The sequence below is a fragment of the Lithobates pipiens genome, unplaced genomic scaffold (assembly GCF_037356315.1).
Source record: "Lithobates pipiens isolate NorthernLeopardFrog02 unplaced genomic scaffold, aLitPip1_a1.2 Scaffold_19, whole genome shotgun sequence".
In the NCBI taxonomy this organism is placed as follows: domain Eukaryota; kingdom Metazoa; phylum Chordata; class Amphibia; order Anura; family Ranidae; genus Lithobates; species Lithobates pipiens.
The window spans coordinates 592,739,709-592,760,113 of NW_027507764.1; the positions used below are offsets into that span (position 1 = coordinate 592,739,709).

Below are 20,405 nucleotides of genomic sequence, written 5' to 3' on the forward strand. Positions count from 1 at the left end.
ATCGGGTGGTGACGTAAAAATAAAGTATCGAACCAGGCAGGACCTCAGTGATGCAAGTTTATTAACAGCTGGGAACATACAGCTATATGTTCAAAGTATTCCAAGATGCAGGTCTAATTTATACAGTTTCTTACAACGCGAGCATATTGGGCAAAACATGATTGGTTGCTACAATCTACGTCAATGTAAATAACCATCGATCTGACACCTGTTCTACAACCAGATAAACTTAATTATTCCCAGAATTCCTATATGTTCATTAAAGTGATTTTATAACTGGTTTTGTCCAATTAAAAACACCCGTGACAGTCTGGCACCCAGCTGTGTAATCAAACCCTCCTTATCTTTATAAGATTTAACTTAACTTCAAGGATTACAGATTTACGATTTTGAGAGAATGAACTTTCAATAACCCCACTATAGGGCTGAAACAACTAATCGATAACTAAGCCAGTAACATAATGCAGTTAAAAAAATAAAATGAGCCTTTTATAGTACAAAAATATAATCACTACTGTAAATATTAAATTAACCCCTTCCAGTAATCTGCTTTTTTTTTATTTTATTTTTTTTGTACTATAAAGGGCTATTTTTTGTCTTTTTAACCCCATTATGTTACTAAACGTCTTAGGCCTGGTTCACATCTATGTTTAATGGTGCTATTTGCAGAAACGCACTACAGTTCATTTACATGGTTTCCTATGAGACACGCTCATATCTGTGCTTTTTTCAGCCACTGCGTATTTGGAAAGGGTCGGGGACTTAACGCAAAACTGTGCTTTTTTTGGTTCAATATACTTCAATGGAGAAGCTGCAGAAAACAATGTAATGGGTTCTTGCAGCAATTTGTGTTTTTTAATCTGCCCAAAAAAAAAATGCAAATTGCAGTAAAATCACGTGCGCAAAAATAAAAAATGCACAGCGAAAACTGCATAGGTGTGCACCAAGCCTTATGCTGGTCACACGATCAATTTTCAGGTGAGAATATTCAGATGAAAAATCTTTAAATTCACTGAAACAATTTTGTTTGAAATTTTCCACTTCATTTCTGAACAAAAACCACATACACTGTCTGCAAAATTCCTTTGACCGAGAAGTTTTCTATTTCCAAATTTTCCTGTCACTGTGGTTGAAAATGAACATCAATTTGACCCACTTTTTTTTTTTTTTTTTTTTTATTTTTTTTTTTTTAAGGTTATTAACCGATTAATCGAGACAATAATCGGCCAACTAATTGATTATGAAAATAATCGTTAGTTGCAGCCCTGCCCCACTATGTGTTTTTATATGTATTAACAGTTTTAATGAGGGCACAAACAGACCTTTGTTTGACCCTGTCAAACTTAAAGTAAATAAATTTCCCTTACTCCACATAATTTTATACCACCTGTATCGCTTATCTTTTGATGGTGCTTATCTTATCGGCTATATTTCAACTGCTGTCAAGTTATCTCTTCTAATTAGTAAATTTTAAAAACTATGAAGTATCCGAATGAACTTTCACTCAGTAAAATATCAGAAGCAGAGAGGTCATCTAAAGTTCAACATTTAAAACTTTCTCTATATTTATACATTAATGATATTATTTTACTATTATATATTTAGTATTGATAAGACCACTACTATATAATTATCAATAAAACATATGCAAATCAATATGAAATTGGCTAATATGAGATTCTACCACAGTGGGATGGGACAGCCCAATGAAAGCAGTGGAGGGGGGGTCGAGAGAAACTTTCCTGCTGCTTGGATAAGCTATCCAGTGGCTATTTAGCTGCTAGGATTGCTTTACAGGAGAGCCGACAGTTGGCTCTTTAAAAAAATAAAAAAAACTTGCAGGCATCATCCCGGTGTAACCAATTGCAGTCCAGCAAAGTACTGGTACATCACTGGCTGGCAAGTGTTTGAAGAATCCCAACTCTTGTGCCCCTCTCACAATGTTATCGTTTCCCCCTCCTAGGTTCACGCGAAGTGGTTGCTGGACACGGATCTGTTCAATGAGTGGATGAACGAGGAGGACTATGAGGTGGACGAAAATAAGAAAGCCACTGATTTCCGGCAGAGGATTTCCCTCAAGAATGATGAGGTGACCGCAACACTCCCCCCGAAACTGGAGCAGTTTGGAGGATGAGAAACCTCTCCTGATCAGATCGTTGCTGCGACTTCTGCTTGTCGCACAGCAAATGTCTGATGGGCATGTTTCACTCCCTCCGGCCTTCAGCTATGTGGGTTTTAGAGACCGGAGAGTCTTGTTGGTTGGGGGTCTCATATTAGCGTAGTCCCACTCTCCTCCTTTATTCTTCCTTTCTGTTTTTTTTTTTCTTTAGTCCATACGCAGTCCTGAGCGTAAAGATCGGAAGTCTGTTGGTGCACCCAAGAAAAGAAAGCGTTCCCCTTCCCCTCAGACCCCATCTGAGTCCCGGAAGAAGCCCGGCAGGAAAAGGTAATGGGGGGGGGGGGGGGGGGGTGTTGGTTGAGCTTGTGGTATGGCAATGGTGTGTCCTGGTTGTTGCCTCCCATGATAATCTTGTTTGTATTGGTTGACACCCCCTTTTTTTTAATTTTTTTTAGTCAGAGCGGCCTTTATAGCAAGCGGAGATGGCAGAAGGAAGAGGATGAGCAGGACGACCTCACCAAAGACATGGAGGACCCCACACCTGTCCCCAATATGGAGGAGGTCATGCTTCCGAAAAATGGTAACTACTGCTTCCTGGTAACTCTTCACCAGCTGATTCTCATTCACTACTTGATGGTGGTTGTGGTAGGCTGGGTCGGGGGATTGATGCCGATTGCATGACAAGCGGGGTCCTCATTTTTTCAGTCTTCTCCATCAGTGGAAGGCTCTGAATGCTACAGTGGTTGGGGCTGACCAGAGCCGGACGGCATTCTGTGCAGCATTGTCCTTCTGAGCCCAGTCCACCATGATGACCTCCTGGACTCGCAGTGTTTAACTGCAAACCACCGTAGCTGTACGTCGGTACTTTGACGTAGAATACCAAGGTTATGGCAGAAGATGGCTGCCATAACCCCGGTATTTTCTGAAATGGCGGGCGGTCATTTTTAAGATAAAAGTGGTCTCTGTGGAGTATCCGCCACAAGGTCACTTGGTGGCAGGAGAGGTTCTCGCCCCCTCCCGCCACGCTCTGTTGTCTCCGCCGCTTACTGGAGCTGTTTGTAGCGGCAAAGACTCATTTGCCCTCAGGCACTGTCAAATGAGGGAATGATTGGCCCCCACTCGATTCTAAGGAGGTTGGATGACTGTCGGGACTCAAAACCCAAAGGTAACATCACCGGCACGTGCGCTCTGCAGGTACGGAATACCCGGGCCATTCCTACAGAGCTGCGGCCTTGACTTATGCGCATGAGTGATGTCATTGCGTCTCGGCCATTCAAGCCACCCAAGAACTTTTAGGAAAGAGCGGGTGAAGATGAAGGCCACTGCAGTCGGTGAAAGCACGCTGCTGGAGGGCTTTTTTTTCAAGGTAAGTCTTAATGTGCTAGTATGCAATGCATACCGCTGTCCTTTTTAAAATTGGATTCTCTCAGGTAATGGCACGTAGCACCCCCCACCCCCCTCACCTATCATCCGGTCCCACGCAGCTTGTAATGTGAGCAAACCAGGAAACACCGCTGGCTCTGCAGCCTGCGTTCCAGCTGACCAGAAATTACGTAACAAAAGTCCCACCCCAATGTGTTTAGTCATCGCTCAGCAATGTCAAAGGGGCTGCAAGTTGGGCACTTGCCCAAAAATCTGAATTTAGTTTATAGCCTAGTCGCTTTTTACACTTTTCTTGGGCTTATTTTGGTAGAAGACCATTTAAAACTTGATTATGAATTGCGTAATGTGAATACTGGTGTTCAGCTTTAATAGGCAGTTATGTTCTGCACTAGGATGGAATTGCCTCTCTTGATCAGTGCGGTCCTCCTATATTGAGCTATATAAGATATAATGCTGTGAAATTAGCAGTTTTATGGTAGCACAAGTCAATGGGGGGAGGAATCCTGACTTTTTTTTTTTTTCCCTCTATGCAGTGAACCCGAAGAAGGACAGCGAGCACACACCGGTGAAGGGGGGAGTGGTGGCTGATCTAGGTAAGTCACACCATCATTTAACTGTATTGGTAATCCAGTTTTGAGTGCAGGGCTGTCCTCTGGCTATGCTCAGATTGTTTTATAAGGCGTGTGTGGTAGGGGGTACCCCGATAGTGCTTTGTAACGGATCCCTTATTTTCCAATCGTTCCCTTCCGGGCATAGTAAATGTACACCCTGACGGGGCAGCGCCAGTGCGGATGGACGTACCCGTGTGTTCTCTCTAGAGCGGTGGGATTGGTGACCCTCTGTGTTCATCGCTTACAGCCGATCACCGATTTTGTTGTACTGGGCCACTGTGAGCTGCCCTGGTATCATGTGTTCGCTGTGACCAATCGCCGCAATAGTGGTAAACAATGAGAGCTCTGTGATTGGTCACATCGATCATAGTACCAAGGCGAAACATTAAAAAAAAATTAATTTGGGTTTAGTGTTGCATGTCTGAGTAATTGTTAATTTTCTTTTTGGATTGTGTTTGGCTAGTTTTAACTTTTCACTATGCGGTAGTGGAGATGTTGAAGTATGCACCAATTATGTAACCAACAAGACTATGTAGGGGCCGTATCTAAGTGCAGAAGACTATTAAAAGGCGCAGCTGTCTTTACTTTGTATTGCATAGATCAGGGGTCTTCAAACTACGCCCCCCCCCCCCCAGTTGTTCCAGATCTACAATTCCCATCATGTCTGGGAATGTCAGAGTTTTACAATGCCTCATGGGATGTGTAGTTCCACAACAGCTGGAGGGCCGTAGTTTGCGCATCCCTGGCATAGATCTATCCACAGTATTACCCCCCCCCCCCCCCCCCGTACTTCTTTCTGGTTGCAGTTCAGTAATTTTGTTATTTTGTGTCTGCAGATGAGCAGGAGGAGGAAGCGGTAGCTGCCAGTGGGAAGGTAAGTGTCCTCGGCGGTTCTGCAGGCTCCTCGCCCCGTGATTGTTCCAGTCTTGCCTTCTGCGCTACGTGATTTATGGCGGGATTGCTCAGTTGACGGGTCCTCTCCTTGTTTTTCTGCCTTTCATAGGAGGACGAAGACCCAAGTCGAGGAGATCAGAGCAGGATGATCGATAACGGAGAAGATAATGTGACGGAACAGACCAACCACATCATCATTCCCAGCTATGCGGCTTGGTTTGATTATAACAGGTATCGCTTTTTTTTTTTTTTTTTTCCTTTCTGGACACCAGAAAAATAGTTCATTTGTGAGGTTTGGAAACTGGAGATTCATGTCTGTGTGTTTCCTTCCCTCCAGCATTCACGTCATCGAACGCCGCGCTCTTCCTGAATTCTTCAATGGCAAGAACAAGTCAAAGACCCCGGAGGTGTAAGTATTAATGGGTCACATGGCTCATGTCCTGGATTTAGTGACGGGCCCATAGATCACCTCCCAGTGTCGCATGACCCGGGTCTATGAACAAGGTCCTGGGTTCAGTGGCAGTCAGCAGCTCGCTTGCTAATGTCATGTGACCTGTGTCTTAACCTGTTCTGGATTCAATAACAATCCACACCTTGCTTCCTAATGTCACATGACCTGGTTCTGTGAACAGGTCCTGGATTCAGTGGTAGTCAGCAGCTCACCTCCTAGTGTCACATGGCCCGGTTCTCTGCACAGGTCCTGGATTCGGCGACAGCAGTTTGCTTCCTAGTGTCACATGACCCAGTTCTGTGAACAGGTCCTGGATTCAGTGGTAGTCAGCAGCTCACCTCCTAGTGTCACATGGCCCGGTTCTCTGCACAGGTCCTGGATTCAGTGGTAGTCAGCAGCTCACCTCCTAGTGTCACATGGCCCGGTTCTCTGCACAGGTCCTGGATTCGGCGACAGCAGTTTGCTTCCTAGTGTCACATGACCCAGTTCTGTGAACAGGTCCTGGATTCATTGGCAGTCAGCAGCTCGCCTCCTGGTGTCGCATGACATGGTTCTATGAACGGATCCTGGATTCAGCGGTAGTCGGCAGCTCTCCGCCCAGCATGTCACATGACCTGGGTCTATGAACAGGTCCTGGATTCAGTCAGCAGATTGCTTTCCAATGTGTCACATGACCTGTGCCAAAAAAAAGTTCTGGATTCGGCAACCGTTCATATATTGCCTTGATATGCAATTAGCGGACCTCCAGCTGTTGCAAAACTACAAGTCCCATCATGCCTCTGGGTGTCATGCTTGTGGCTATCAGTCTTGCTATTCCTCATGGGACTTGTAGTTCTGCAACAACTGGAGGTCTGCTGATTGCATAGCCCTGATATATTGCTTCCCAGTGTGTCACATGAACACCTGTGAGTACTTGTATGCCAGATTAGAGAGCAGCAAGTGTTCAGATAATTGGGCTTCACTTGACGCATGCTTGTTGAAGTTCAAGTAACTCAAAGCGTTGTAGCCACAATCATCCAGCGCTGAGTGGGCCGCCCTGCCGCAGGAAATCTACACGGGACGGTCCACAAATGTTCAGCTTTGTGTCCTTTTTTTGCTTATCTTGCTGTCCTGTTTTCAGATACCTGGCCTATCGAAACTTCATCATCGATACCTACCGGCTGAACCCTCAAGAGTATCTGACCAGCACCGCCTGCCGCAGGAACCTGACGGGAGATGTGTGCGCCATCATGAGGTTCGTGTTTGCTCTCGTCCTGCAAACTTTTTTTTTTTTTTTTTTTTATCTTCAAGTAGAGAGGGATTGGAATCTGTTGGGTTTTAATTAGACTTGTGCAAATTGTTTTAGTTCCGAATTTGTTTAATTTTGACAAATTCGTTAATTTCTAAACGTCTGAATTTTAACATTTCTGGAAATTTGTAATTTCGGAAATCCGAAAATAAGAATGAAAATGTGAAATTATTAAATACATTAAATTATAGGTTGCATTTCCTTTCAAATTTGGCTGTTTTTATGAACGTAATGAATACACATTTATCTGAAGTTACAAATTATCCGAAATAACAAATGCCGCATCTAAACAAATAGTTTTTATTTTTTATTAATAATTACTATTAGATTCTTATGTTCCATCCTTTTTAGATACTGAATTCATTATTTCCAATACCTATAATTTAAGTTATTTCACATTTTCATTCTTTTCAGATTTCCGAAATTCCAAATTTCCGGAAATGTAAAAAGCTAGTTATTTTGCATTTTACAGATTGTCTGTAAAAAAGCAAAAAACAAATCAAATCTTTTATTTTTATTTTTTTCAGCCCACATGTCTAGTTTTAATTGCCGTCTGTGCCCCCTGTTGGGGAGATTCGCTCTCCATTTGCCCTGTTTGCTATTTTATCATTAAAAGTGAATGTTGGGTCATCTCCCAGTAGAGGGGAGGGGGGGAAGAGAGGGGGGGGGATATCTTCCAATGAGTGTGGATGGGGGGCGTGAAGTGAGGAATACTTTAAGTGACTGGTGGGCATCAATGCCGAAGTCCAAGACCAGAAGAAGGTGGTGGTGGCTCTAAGTCTGCAGAGCTGCGTGTTCTGGAAAGTTTTTGCACCCCCATAATGTAGCTTTATAAGCCAGCCAGAGGGGTAAGGATTGGGAGAATGTATAATGTATATCTTTGTCTTGAAATTACTTTTATTTTTTTATATTATTTATTTTTTTTCTCCTGAATTCCTATGTTAGTCGGGAGTTTATTGGAAGGCATATGTATGTGATAAAGCTTTGGGTTGCACACTGAAGGCAGCAGATGGTCTGTTGGTGACATGTCTTCTCCCCCCCCCTGTTTGCAGAGTTCATGCATTCCTGGAGCAGTGGGGTCTGGTGAACTATCAGGTGGATGCAGATTCCCGGCCGATGGCCATGGGCCCCCCTCCGACACCTCACTTTAATGTGCTGGCGGACACGCCCTCTGGACTGGTGCCGCTGCACATGAGGACTCCTCAGGTAAGGTCCCCCAGCTGGACGGCACTCCCTGGTCTCTGACATATACTTAGAAAGTGGCACTCACATTGTCATTTTTCTTTCTTTTTAGATTCCCTCCTCTCAGCAGATGTTGACTTTCCCAGAGAAAAGTAAAGACAAACCAACAGATCTGCAGAGCTTTGGGCTGAGGACCGACATCTACTCCAAGAAGACTTTGGCCAAGGTCAGCAATGTCTTGGGACACTGGCATCAAAATGGGGGACATGGCAAACGTTTTTGGAGTGTTGGCAAAAAGGCTTTTGATTAGTCCGTTTAAGTTATGGCAGCTTTTCCCAACCAGGGTTCCTTCAAAGGTTGAGGTCCCTGGAGCCATTTCTAATCGGAAGACTAACCATTGACACCAGTTCTTTTTAGCGCTGTCTGTAAGGGCTACCCCAATGTAAGGGGCATTGTTCCCACTGACCCCCCCCCCCCCCCCCATGTAAGGGGCATTGTTCCCACTCCAGCCCCCCCCAAATGGCTAAGGGGGTCCATCTCCCAAATGACAACTAAGGGGGCGCTTTCCACTGAATACAAATGTGAGGGAATGCTACTTTATTTTTTTTTTACTGTCTTCGTTTTTCTGCATTGCAATTATAAATTTTATTTAAAGTAATGTCCTAGAGTGACTCTGTAAACACATCTTCATTACTTATGTTCCTATATCTACAGTATAAGGGTCCCGGCATATTAAAATCGCTGAGAGACGGTTCTCTTGTATCTGGCCATGTTCGGCACTACTGTCCCCATGTGTCAGTCCTTCCCATGCCCCCCCACCCTCCGCGGGGGGGGGGGGGACATGGGGACGCAATGGGGTAGAGGAGGAAAACTGACACATTCAGCACCTTTTATGTACTAAATGGGATATGCTGATTGGCTCTCTAACGCTCTTCTTCCACCTTCCAGAAGTCTGCCAGCGCTGGGCGGGAATGGACAGAACAGGAGACTCTGCTGCTTTTGGAGGTGAGACTCTGGCCAGGTACCGGACTCCCCCGGTTTTGTGGTTCTGGGCTATATTTTTGAATTCTCCTGTCTCTTCCCCCCCCCCCCCCCCACCCCCCAGGCTCTCGAGATGTATAAAGATGACTGGAACAAGGTGTCTGAACACGTGGGCAGCCGAACTCAAGATGAATGCATTCTGCACTTCCTCCGCCTGCCGATCGAGGACCCGTACCTGGAGAACTCCAATGCTTCCCTGGGACCTCTGGCCTATCAGCCAGTCCCATTCAGCCAGTCCGGCAACCCCGTCATGAGCACAGTTGCCTTCCTGGCCTCGGTGGTAGATCCTCGGGTGGCCGCAGCGGCTGCAAAAGCTGCATTGGGTGAGTGATGTCTTTCCATTTGTATGATGGTCTGGTCCTGGGGTGCCCCCCCCTGTGGTCCTGGTCTGCCTGATGCAGGAGACTTGAGGGGGCTAAAACAGGAGGTAGCTGATCCAATTTTAACAGCTTGTGTACCAGTGTGTTGCTGGTGGTTGGTGTGCTAAGGGTAGAAGAGGGATCAGGGGTATTTTTAGACCCCCAGATCTCTCCCTAAGGAGTACCCGTCACATGCCTATTGCTGCCATAAGGGAGGTTTACATTTTATCCTTTTTTGCTGCAAGAGCCTTTTTTTTTAATTTATTTTTTAAATGTAGGCCAATAACATAAAACCCTAAACACAATATTTTCTGAAAAGCAGACACCCTAGACAATAAATGGCTGTGGTTCCAATTTTATGTCACTTATTATTACCGCGAAGATAAAATTCACTTTTTTTTTTTTATCGCAAACGTACGCAAAAAACTACCCAAAATTTGATAAGACGAGGTTGCACCGTATAAAAAAATCCAACAGGTCTTAAAGGGGTTGTGAACCCTCTTGGTTTTTTCCCCCTCGATGCATTGAGGGGCAAAACTTCTTGTAGTGCACCAGCCCCCCCCCCCCCCCCCCCCTACTTTAATTTTACGTGGGAGCGGAGGTAGAGACGCGTGGGAGCCCTGAGGATTCCCCAAGGCCAATGTGCTAATGTAGATGACAGTGAGCCAACACTTGTGTGGATTGAGATCAGTAGTTTAGTGTGTAATATATATTGATGGGAGGTGTGAGGAGTATAGATGAAAAAACAGATACTGAAAGATCTCTCGGAGGTTTAGCGGTCTCGTTGTCACTCTTCCTTATGGTGTTCTTTTACATTTCAGAGGAGTTTTCCCGCGTCCGGGAGGAGGTGCCCCTGGAACTGGTGGAAGCGCACATTAAGAAGGTACAAGAAGCTGCCAAGGCCCTGGGTAAGGTGGACCCGGCCTACGGCCTGGAGAGTAGCTGCATAGCGGGCACGGCGCCCGAGGAGCCCGATAAGGCTGGTGAGTAATGTGAATGGGTCTTGCTTGCTGTACATCTTCATGTTGGAAGAATTATATTTGGCTCATGTGAAGGAGACGCTTTTTATTGTGTTGCTGGTATGTAGACGGCAACAAGGACTTTTTAGAAGAGTTCTCGCCCTCCATACATGGAGTTCCCATGTCTGTACACATGCTGTGCCCATTATGACAATCTACCATCATCCCTGCACCAAGTTCTCTGGTCTGTACACCTTCTGTGCCCATTATGAGGGTCTAGAATTCATCTCTTTTTGGAGTACTTGGGTCTGTAGGTGAGTTGCTGGGTCTGCGCACATTTATGTGCCCGATGGGGGCCTTTTACCATCCCTGCTCAGCGTTCCCGGGTCTGCACGCTGTCTGTAACCATCAAGGCTTCCCACCATCCCTGTGCTGAGTTCCCGGGTCTGTACACCCGCTGTGCCCATTATGAGGGGTTCCCACCATCCCTGTGCTGAGTTCCCGGGTCTGTACACCCGCTGTGCCCATTGAGGGTTTCCCACCATCCCTGTGCAGCGTACCCGGGTCCCTATACCCACTGTGCCCATTATGATGGGTTTCCACGATCCCTGTTCTGAGTTCCCGGGTCTGTACACCCGCTGTGCCCATTGCGGGGTTCTTGGGTCTGTACACCTGCTGTGGCCATTATGAGGGGTTTCCACCATCTGTGCGGAGTTCCTGGGTCCCTATAGCTGCTGTGTTGAGTACACCCCCCCCCCCCCCCCCCCGTCTCTGCACTACGGGGGCAGTTTAAAGCAGAACGACGCTTCATCTGAGCACCACAAACCTAAAAACAGATTCAATTTTAAATATTCGAAGCAAACACCCCCCCCCCCCCCCCCCATCCATCCCATGTCTCCATTTGCTTTATTTTGCTGAGAAATCGCTTTGAAAATCCGCCTAGCCGCTTCTGGCTGCATCCATCTTGAGTAAGGGAAGATGATTCATGTAGCATTTACTTCCTGGAATCCATCTTCCCTTAGCTCAGGCATGCTGGTGAGAGGGTGTGGTTAGCTGAGCTCCTCCCCTCCTGAAGACTCCTGGGATGTATGAGGTTATTTGGCTAGGCAAGAAAGGGAGTAACTCTATGAAATGGAAAAGTATGTTGGATGTAAAAAAAATATCTATTTACTAATGCGGCATAAGGATTAAAAATAATCGTTGATTGGGAGAGAAGTTCTACTTTAAATACATGATGCCCATGGGACTTTTCACCAGGCACACCATGCAAACCAAATTGTTTAACCTTTAGTGATGCATACAAATAACTGTTACTTTCATCAGTTGCTTGTTTATCAACCATATTTACAGCAATAGTATTTGTAAAGTTCAATGAATAGCTGCATCCTGCAATAAACAACAAACTCATCGCGTTTTCATTATTCTTGGCTCACTTCATCAGGAGAAAGTGTAGCTGACGAGGCGTAAGCAATGTCAGAGGGGTAGATCCATAAACTTCATATTATGAAGCAGACCCATGTGCATGTAGTGAGATGAATGGCAGCCTCAGCCAGGCCACGCCCCCAACGTGTTTCGCTCTGCCCCAAGGAGCTTCATCATGGGGAAGAGGCGTAAACCAGAGATATGCAATTAGCGGATCTCCAGCTGTTGCAGAACTAAAAGTCCCATGAGGTATAGCAAGACTCTTGACAGACGCAAGCGTGACACCCAGAGGCATGATGGGACTTGTAGTTTTGCAGCAGCTGGAGGGCCGCTAATTGCATATCCCTGGAGTAAATCATATGCCTGGATGCGTAGGAACCATTAACTACTTTTAGAGGTGGTAGAAGGAAATCCCACCCTCTTGCTGCCACCTTTTTACCAGACTTTCCCGTGTCATTGGACAGCTTAGTAAGGATGCCACCAGCGCCATCTGCCTCTGGGCACACGGTGAGGGGAACTAATGATGCGCCCCCCCCTAATGTGTGGCGTCAAGCGGCCAGCGGTAAGTATTTAGTCACTTCCTGTGTGTAGTTTTTTTTTTTTTGTTCTTTACCTGGCTGTTGGTGGCCGGGAAAGCAGCCAATCGGACTGATCTGTGTCTGATCGGTTGTTTAGGAGGCCAGAGGAGAGATTTGGGAGTCTATAAGATCCCCAGATCTCTCCATAAAGAGGACCTGTCACGGCCCAAGTTATTACAAGGGGAGAGGGGTGTTCATCCCTTGTAGTAGCAATAAAGTTGATCCAAAAAGTTAAAGGTACAGGTTTTTTGTATATTAAAAAAATGAAAACTTGTGTGTGTGTGTGTGTGTGTGTGTGTGTGTATGTATATATATATATATATATATATATATATATATATATATATATATATATATATATATATATATATATATATATATATATATATATATATATATATATATATATATATATATATATATAAAAATAAAGGGCTCCCGGTCCTCGTGTTCACGTGCGATCGCGCCACCACATATGAGGTATCGCCATGAACGCGAGAGCAGCAATTTTAACGCCAGGCCACTAAACTGGTAACCTGTAAAAAAAATGCTTTTTAAAAGCTTTTGTATATAGAGATATTTTAGGTCCTGTAATTTGGCAACGTTCTAGAGGTGGATGCGATTTTTAGAGCATGACAAGTTTGGTTAAAAAAAAAAAAAAAAAAGTTACGCCGAGTAATTGGATACCAAACGGGTAGCGTGGGTTTTGATAAAATTTTTATTAAAGTGTCCTTTATTATATTTTTATTTTTTCCCCAAAAATTGAGAAACTGCTGCACAAACATTGCTGAGAGAAAAAAAATATGCAACTTCCACTATTTTATTCCCTAGAGCAGTGATGGTGAACCTTGGCACTCCAGATGTTTTGGAACTACATTTCCCATGATGCTCAACTACACTGCAGAGTGCTTTAGCATCATGGGAAATGTAGTTCCAAAACATCTGGGGGTACCATGGTTCACCATCACTGTCCTAGGGCCTCTGCTAAAAGTATATAATAAAAAAATAAAAAAGTTTTTAAGTAATGAAAAAAATTTAAAATAAAAGCTAGAATGTTGTTCATGGCCAAAAATATTGGCACCCCTGTGTTTGTCAGATAAAGCACAACTTCACCTGGAAAATTGTTGCAGTTACAAACGTTTTCGGTCTTGTGTTTTTTTTTTTTTGTATTGGCGTTTTGTGTCACACCAAATCTGACCCGTTCCAAACAAAACAACATAAATGGGCTCAACAATACCTATCGGCACCCTCCCATTTTAATATTTAGTAGCACAGCCCTGGAGGGGGGGGGGGACAGAAATGAAATCGATGCACCATCAATTTCTCTCTACTGGAATTTTGGACTTCTCTTCTCCTGCGGGTCTCAGATTTGGAAGGGTTCTTAAGATCTCTATGGGATTTAGGTCTGGACTCATTGGTGTTCAGTTCTCTCCTTTGTCTTAATCCATTTCTGGGGACTTTTAGATGTGTTCTTTGAGTCATTGACCCATAACCTCTGAAGACCCAACTTTCTGACGCTGGGCTCTACATAGCACCCCAGAATTCTCAGGTAGTCAGATTTCATAATGCCATGCACACGGTCAAGGCATCCAGTGCCAGAAGCAGCAGAGCAACCCCAAAACATCAGAGAACCTCCACCATGTGCGACTATAGGGGCCTATAGCAGAATGACTGGTGGCTTTTCCCATCCCAACTGGAAGTCGTATGTCCTTTTTTTTTTTTTTTTTTTTTTTTTTTTTTTTTTTTTTTTAGAATGCACTGCTCATGTGCGCCCCCCTGGGGGCACGCCGCAATTGTTCATACTAGAGCGAAACTAAGCAATTTTATGAAATTATAATTTTCGTGTTTTTTTTTTTTTTTTATCTGCCAGTAACATGAGGTTTAATAAAGTAGCTCTTTATAGTACGGAGTAAATTTCTACTGTAAATATTTCAGTTCTACAGTAACACGAACCCCTTACAGTAGTGTTTAGCTATATTTTTTCATTTTTGTACTATAAGGGCTATTTTATTTTACCCCATTGTTACTAAACATTTTAGACCTGGTTCACGCCTAATGTGTGTTTTTTTGGTGCTTTTTTTTTTATTTTTTTTTTTTTTTTTTTGTAGCAATTTAATTTTTTAATCCAACAAATTGGAATAAAAAATTTTGGAAAAACAAGTTGCAGCAAAATCGCGTGCAAAAAAAAAAAAATCAAAACTCACAGCAAAAAGCACTGCAGAAACAGATCAAAAGCAAACTGCATAGGTGGTACGGGCCTTATGCTGGTCACAATGATCAATTTTCAGATGAAAATATTCAAATATAGACAAATCTTTGTACATTTTCTGAATGAAAGTTTGACATTTTTTCCCTTGTTTTTAACATGGGGGTTTTTTTTTTTTTTTTAAATATAATTTCTGAATGAAAACTACATACAGTGTCAGAAAACTTCTTGGTCAAAGGAATTTTCAATTTCCAAATTTTCCCGTCACTGTGGTTGAAAACGAACGCTGATTTGACCCCCACTAACTATTCGAAAATCCAGCGAACGTTCTTAATTTTTCTTCTTAATCTGTTTACCAGATTCACCCTTTAGTGTGTGTGTATATACAGTATCTCTCCTCAATAGTATAGTATATACAGTATCTCCTCTGTTCTCAGTGGATTTGAGATTTTGCTTTCTAACCATATAGTTTGGATATTTACTGCATATCGATATTTAAGAATAAATAGCCTTTTTTTTTTTTTTTGCACTTTTCATTCTTTTAGCAAGAATTGAACCCCGGTGGTGATTAAATGTCACCAAAAGAGAAAGCTCTGTCCGTCTCCAAAGATATAAAATTTTGGGTACTATGTTGCATGTCTGCGCAGTTGTCATTTCAAAGTGTGCCAGCACTGAAATTGTGGCCTGGACAGGAAGGGGCTAAAAGTACCCGGTATTGAAGGGGTTAAAGGCCTCATTATTTTTTTTTTTATTATTTTTTTTCTGAAAACTGTAGAATGATGGCCTTTACCAAAAAGCTGTAATTTTTGTTTCTTCTATCCACAGCACATTCTCCCAAAAGGATTTTGGCTCCCCCAGGTAAGTTGTGGCAATTTTTTTTATTTTTGTTTCAGTGGTGGGGTGGTCCTGGGTCACCTACCACAGCATCCCTTTTTTATTCCAATGGTGATGTACAGTGGGAGCGGGCACACCGTGTACCTTGCGCCTGAAGGTCGGCTTGACTTTATCTGGAAGTTGATCGAGGTTCTTTATCCACCATTCCAACAATCCCTCGTTACAATTTTTGGTTCATGCCCAGAGAGATGCTCTAGTGCCACGGGCTGTACACTTCTAACAAGGTTGGGCACAGTGGACACGGCAACATGACGACTATCTCTAGAAATGGACTTGGAACCTTTGAGATTGTCCATGGTTTTTCCACAACTTTTTTGTTCTCCAATCCTCAAACTGTTCTTTGCTTCTTTTTCTCTTCTCCATGCTCCCGTGTGGTACACAAAGACCCACAACAGAAAGGTTTAGTCAATTTTTCACCATTTTAACTGGTTGCTGGTAGTGATGCACTGAAATTTTGGCCACTGAAAATAGGTTGTTCAGTGTTGTGCCAAAAGCAGAAAAGATGCTGATAATGACAGCCAGAAAATACCCGCGATTCTACAGCTTTTTTTTTTATATATTTTATTTTTTATTTTTTGGGGTTTTTTTTAATGCCTTTTTGAGTCACATGACCTATGGAGGGGGCTTTTTATTTTTGATGTGTTTTCAATGGGGAGGCGATGACCAAAAATGCAGCAAGCAGGATTTTTAACACCGCTTCCAAAGGTGCAGATAATGGCCGACAAATTCATATTCCTTTTTTAAATTCATGAAATTAAGTAAAAAAAAAATTATATTTATATGTAGATATACATATATATCTATATATGTGTGTGTATGTAATTAAACTAATTGTAATGTAAACTCACCTATATCTATCACCAGGTGCTGACAATATAGAAAACACACCGGACACTAGTGGTGCACCGAAACTGAATTTTATATAATTTTCGGTGGCAGAATTTTTTTTTCGTGCACCACTAGTGCCCGGTGTGTTTTCTATATTGTCAACACCTGGTGATAGATACAGGTGAGTTTAATTACAAATTGTGGGAGCGTCACAAACTTCAAGTTTTTTTTTTATTTTTTTCTTATACCATTTTGCGAAGGTGGTGATATATCTTGTCCCGTCCATTTTTGGAGTTTTGCATGGAATGTGTCAGATATTGCGTGTTTTTTTTTTTTTTTGTTTTTTTTTACCGATACGAAGAAAATAAACATGAGAATGCCGAAACATTTTGTAAAATCGCAACAATTTTCTGGGTGAAGTGGTGCGTTATCTGATAGAAATCAAGCAGGGGTGCCATCAGATGGGTCTTTCTTAATTTCTATCAGATAACGCACCACTTCACCCAGAAAATTGTTGCAATTACAAATGTTTCGGCATTCTCATGTTTCTTATCGGTAGGACACAAAGTGGAGGAAAAGCCAAATATGACGTGGTGAAAACAACTTGCTGAAGTTCAAACCGAGCGTCAGAATGGGGAAGAAAGGAGATTGAAGTGACTTTAAACGTGGCAGACGGGCCGGTCTGAGTATTTCTGGAATTTTCACACACAACCATCTCTCGGGTTTACAGAGAATGGTGGGGGGAAAAAGAGAAAATATCCAGCGAGCGGCAGTTGTTTGGAGGGAAATGCCTTGTTGATGTCAGAGGAGAATGGGCAGACTCTTTCCAGATAATGGAAAGACAAGAGTAAATGAAATAACCACTCGCACCCAAGGTATGCAGAATACCATCTCTGAACACACAACACGCCCAACCTTGGGGCAGATGGGCTACAGCAGCAGCAGAGCACACCAGGTGCCACTCCTGTCAGCTAAGAACAGGAAATGGAGGGTACAATTGGCACAGGATCACCAACATTGGACAATAGAAGATTGGAAAAACGTTGCCTGGTCTGAGGAGTCTGGATTTCAGCTGCGACATTCAGATGGTGGGGTCAAAATTCGGCACATGGATCCATCCTGCCTTGTATCACCGGTTCAGGCTGGTGGTGTAATGGTGTGGGAGATGGGCTATCACTGGTGGGGGATGGGGTACCGGAGTATTGTTGCTGACCATGTCCCTCCCTTTGACTACAGTGTCCCCCATCTTCTGATGGCTCCTCCCAGCAGGATAATGTCCCATGTCACAAAGCTCCAATCATCTCACCACTGGACCATGAGGTCCCTGTCCTCCAATGGCCTCCACATCCACCACATCTCATCCAATGGCGGCGCACTCCCAGCACAAAGGGGGGTACACAAATGTGGCCCCACAGAAGGGTTTAAGGCCTCATTTCTTTTTCTGAAAACTGTAGAATGATGGCCTTTACCAAAAAGCTGTAATTTTTTGTTTCTTTTATCCACAGTACATTCTCCCAAAAGGATTTCGGCTCCCCCAGGTAAGTTTTTTTTTTTTTTTTTTTTTTTTTCCCCCAGCAGTGAGGTCCTCCTGGATCTCCTATCATATCATTCCTTTTCATTCCGCTGGTGGCATATAGTGCGAGCGGACACAATTTGTACACGGCGCCTGAAGGCCCGCTTGAATTTGTCTGGAGAAGTTTTCTTTTATATATTATTATTATTATTATTATTATTATTATTATTATTATTATTATTATTATTATTATTTTTTTTTTTTGCATTTAATCCACCATTCCAACAATCCTTGGTTGCAATCTTTTTTGATTTTTCTCCTTGGTCCACCTCCAGGGAGATTGGCTCCAGTGCCACGGGCTGTACACTTCTTGGCAGTGTTGGGCACAGGAATATGGTACTCTCTGGAGATGGACTTGTGTAAACTTGAGTTTGTCCATGCCTTTCCACAATTCTTGTTCTCAAATCTTTAGACGGTTCTTTGCTGCTTTTTTTTTTTTTATTTTTATTTTTTTTTTTTTTCTCTCCATGCTCCTTGTGGCATACAGAGTAGAGGTCAACCGATATGGGTTTTTCTCTGGCCGATGCCGATAATTAGAAATTTCGGCGGCCGATGTGATACAAGATGAACAGTTAGACCCCTTTCACACTGGGGCGTGTTTTTTTTTTTTTTTTTTTTTTTTCCAGGCGCTTTTGGGCTAAAAATTGCGCCCGCAAAACTGCTCCCCTGCAGTCTGTGGAAGCCCCGAGTGCTTTACTGAGGCGATGCGCTGGCAGGACGTTAAAAGTCCTGCAAGCAGCATCTTTGGGTCGGTGTACACCGCTCCCCCACCACTCCTGCCCATTGAAAATGAATGGGCACTGCTGCCGAAGCACCTGCAAAGCGATTCGGCATTAGCGCTTCATGGGTGCGTTATTTAACCCCCTTCCTCGGCTGCTAGATGGGTTGTAAGCGCCCCGCTAGCAGCCCGATAGCGCAGCTAAAACTAGCAGTATTTTACCGTCAACGCCCGCCTGCTCCAATGTGTAAGCAGCCTTAAGTGATACAGAAAATTGCTTGCATTTAAACATTTAACAAAACAAACCTCCAATCGGTTCACTTGTATGTGTATAATTTAGATTAATAGATTAAAAAAACAAACTATATATCTTCTTAAATACACACAAACAGGTAATCAAAACTTTTGGACGAAAAAAAATGGGCTAAATTTTTTGTCCAGTCCATTTTTTGGAGTTTTGCGTGGAATGTGTCCGATTTGGCTTTGTCTCCACTTTTTATTTTTTTTTTTTTTTTTTTTTTGTCATACCGATACAATGTGAGAAAACAAAGACCTTTTGTAATGGCAACAATTTTCTGGGTGAAGTTATTCCTTATCTGACAAACACAGGTGTGACTGTGTGATATCTAGATCTACATCTCTATCTGCGCTGCCCCCAAAAGAAAAATGGACACCCTGGTGCTGCAACTTAAGTAGCCTGAATATTCCGCTGCTAATGTGTATAAAAAAAGTGCTCAACCAAACAATATATACAACTCCCTTTAATATAAAAAGGGAAGGGTGATGCTAATATGTGATAAAAATGCACATTAAACACACAGTCCAAAACATGGTGCTCCAAAAGTGAACGATATTGCAGGACACGGAAGAAATCACTAGATGCATCTTTCGAAATGGTGATACAAACAACGCCTCTTACCAGATTCGATGGATCTCAAATTATGGAGAACAAGCTCATCACAGGATCACTCAGATCAGGGATATTCCTCCACAGGTTCATCCAATACGGGGATCCTTTGTAATACAGAGAACTCTCCAGCGGTTTAGTTGTCTTGTAGCTGCAACGATATCCTTATCCAGGATATCTCCAACAGTGGGATAGATCATTATTCTCTGCAGCTATTACCTTTTGTAGCACCACCCCCTCCTTTTTAGAATGTAAGCTGTATGAGCAGGGCCCTCCTGTCCTTTGTTTGTATTGAACTGTAATTGTGGTGTCGTTACACCCCCCCCCCCCCCCTATACATTGTAAAGCACTGAATAAACTGTTTGCGCTATAAATCGTGTATAATAATGAGAGGCTTCGTGGTGCAGTATTCCAGTTAAATTTATTGAAAAACTTCTTGGACACCAACATCCAAAAAAGACTTAACAGTACATTCAAACAGCCATGGGGACATTCCACCGTCTTCACCGTATTGATCCCTGTATTGGATGAACCTGTGAAGGAATATCACTGATCTGAGTGATCCTGTGATGAGTTTGAGATCCATCGAATCTGGTAAGAGGCATCGTTTGTATCACTATTTGGAAAGAAGCATCTAGTGATTTCTTCAGTGTCCTGCAATATCGTTCACTATTGGAGCACCTTGTTTTGGACTTTTTTTTTTTTTTTTTTTTTCCATGTGTATTGTTGGAATATATTGGCATCACCCTTCCCTTTTTATATTTTAAGGGAGTTGTATATATTTGGTTGAGCACTTTTTCTTTTTATACACATTATTAGCAGAGTATTCATGCTATTTAAGTTGCAGCACCAGGGTGTCATCATTTTTTCTTTAGGGGTAGCGCAAATATTCCACTATATACGCGTGTGTGTGTGTGTGTGTGTGTGTGTGTGTGTGTGTGTGTGTGTGTGTGTATAATCACCCCGTGACCAAAAATGTTGAGTGACAAATA

The 20,405-nt window shown here is 43.1% G+C and overlaps 1 protein-coding gene across 1 annotated transcript in view; it reads left to right on the top strand.

Moving 5' to 3' along the window:
* SMARCC1 (SWI/SNF related BAF chromatin remodeling complex subunit C1) overlaps positions 1 to 20,405 on the top strand; it is a gene marked incomplete in the record, with an annotated part of 43,857 nt that overhangs the window by 7,129 nt on the left and 16,323 nt on the right. Inside the window, 15 exon segments of the mRNA XM_077493589.1 lie at positions 1,964 to 2,089; positions 2,331 to 2,446; positions 2,575 to 2,699; positions 4,036 to 4,095; positions 4,950 to 4,987; positions 5,117 to 5,238; positions 5,345 to 5,416; positions 6,579 to 6,692; positions 7,799 to 7,952; positions 8,041 to 8,154; positions 8,877 to 8,933; positions 9,034 to 9,292; positions 10,150 to 10,311; positions 15,319 to 15,351; positions 17,721 to 17,753. Coding sequence (XP_077349715.1) covers positions 1,964 to 2,089; positions 2,331 to 2,446; positions 2,575 to 2,699; positions 4,036 to 4,095; positions 4,950 to 4,987; positions 5,117 to 5,238; positions 5,345 to 5,416; positions 6,579 to 6,692; positions 7,799 to 7,952; positions 8,041 to 8,154; positions 8,877 to 8,933; positions 9,034 to 9,292; positions 10,150 to 10,311; positions 15,319 to 15,351; positions 17,721 to 17,753 — 1,585 coding nt within the window.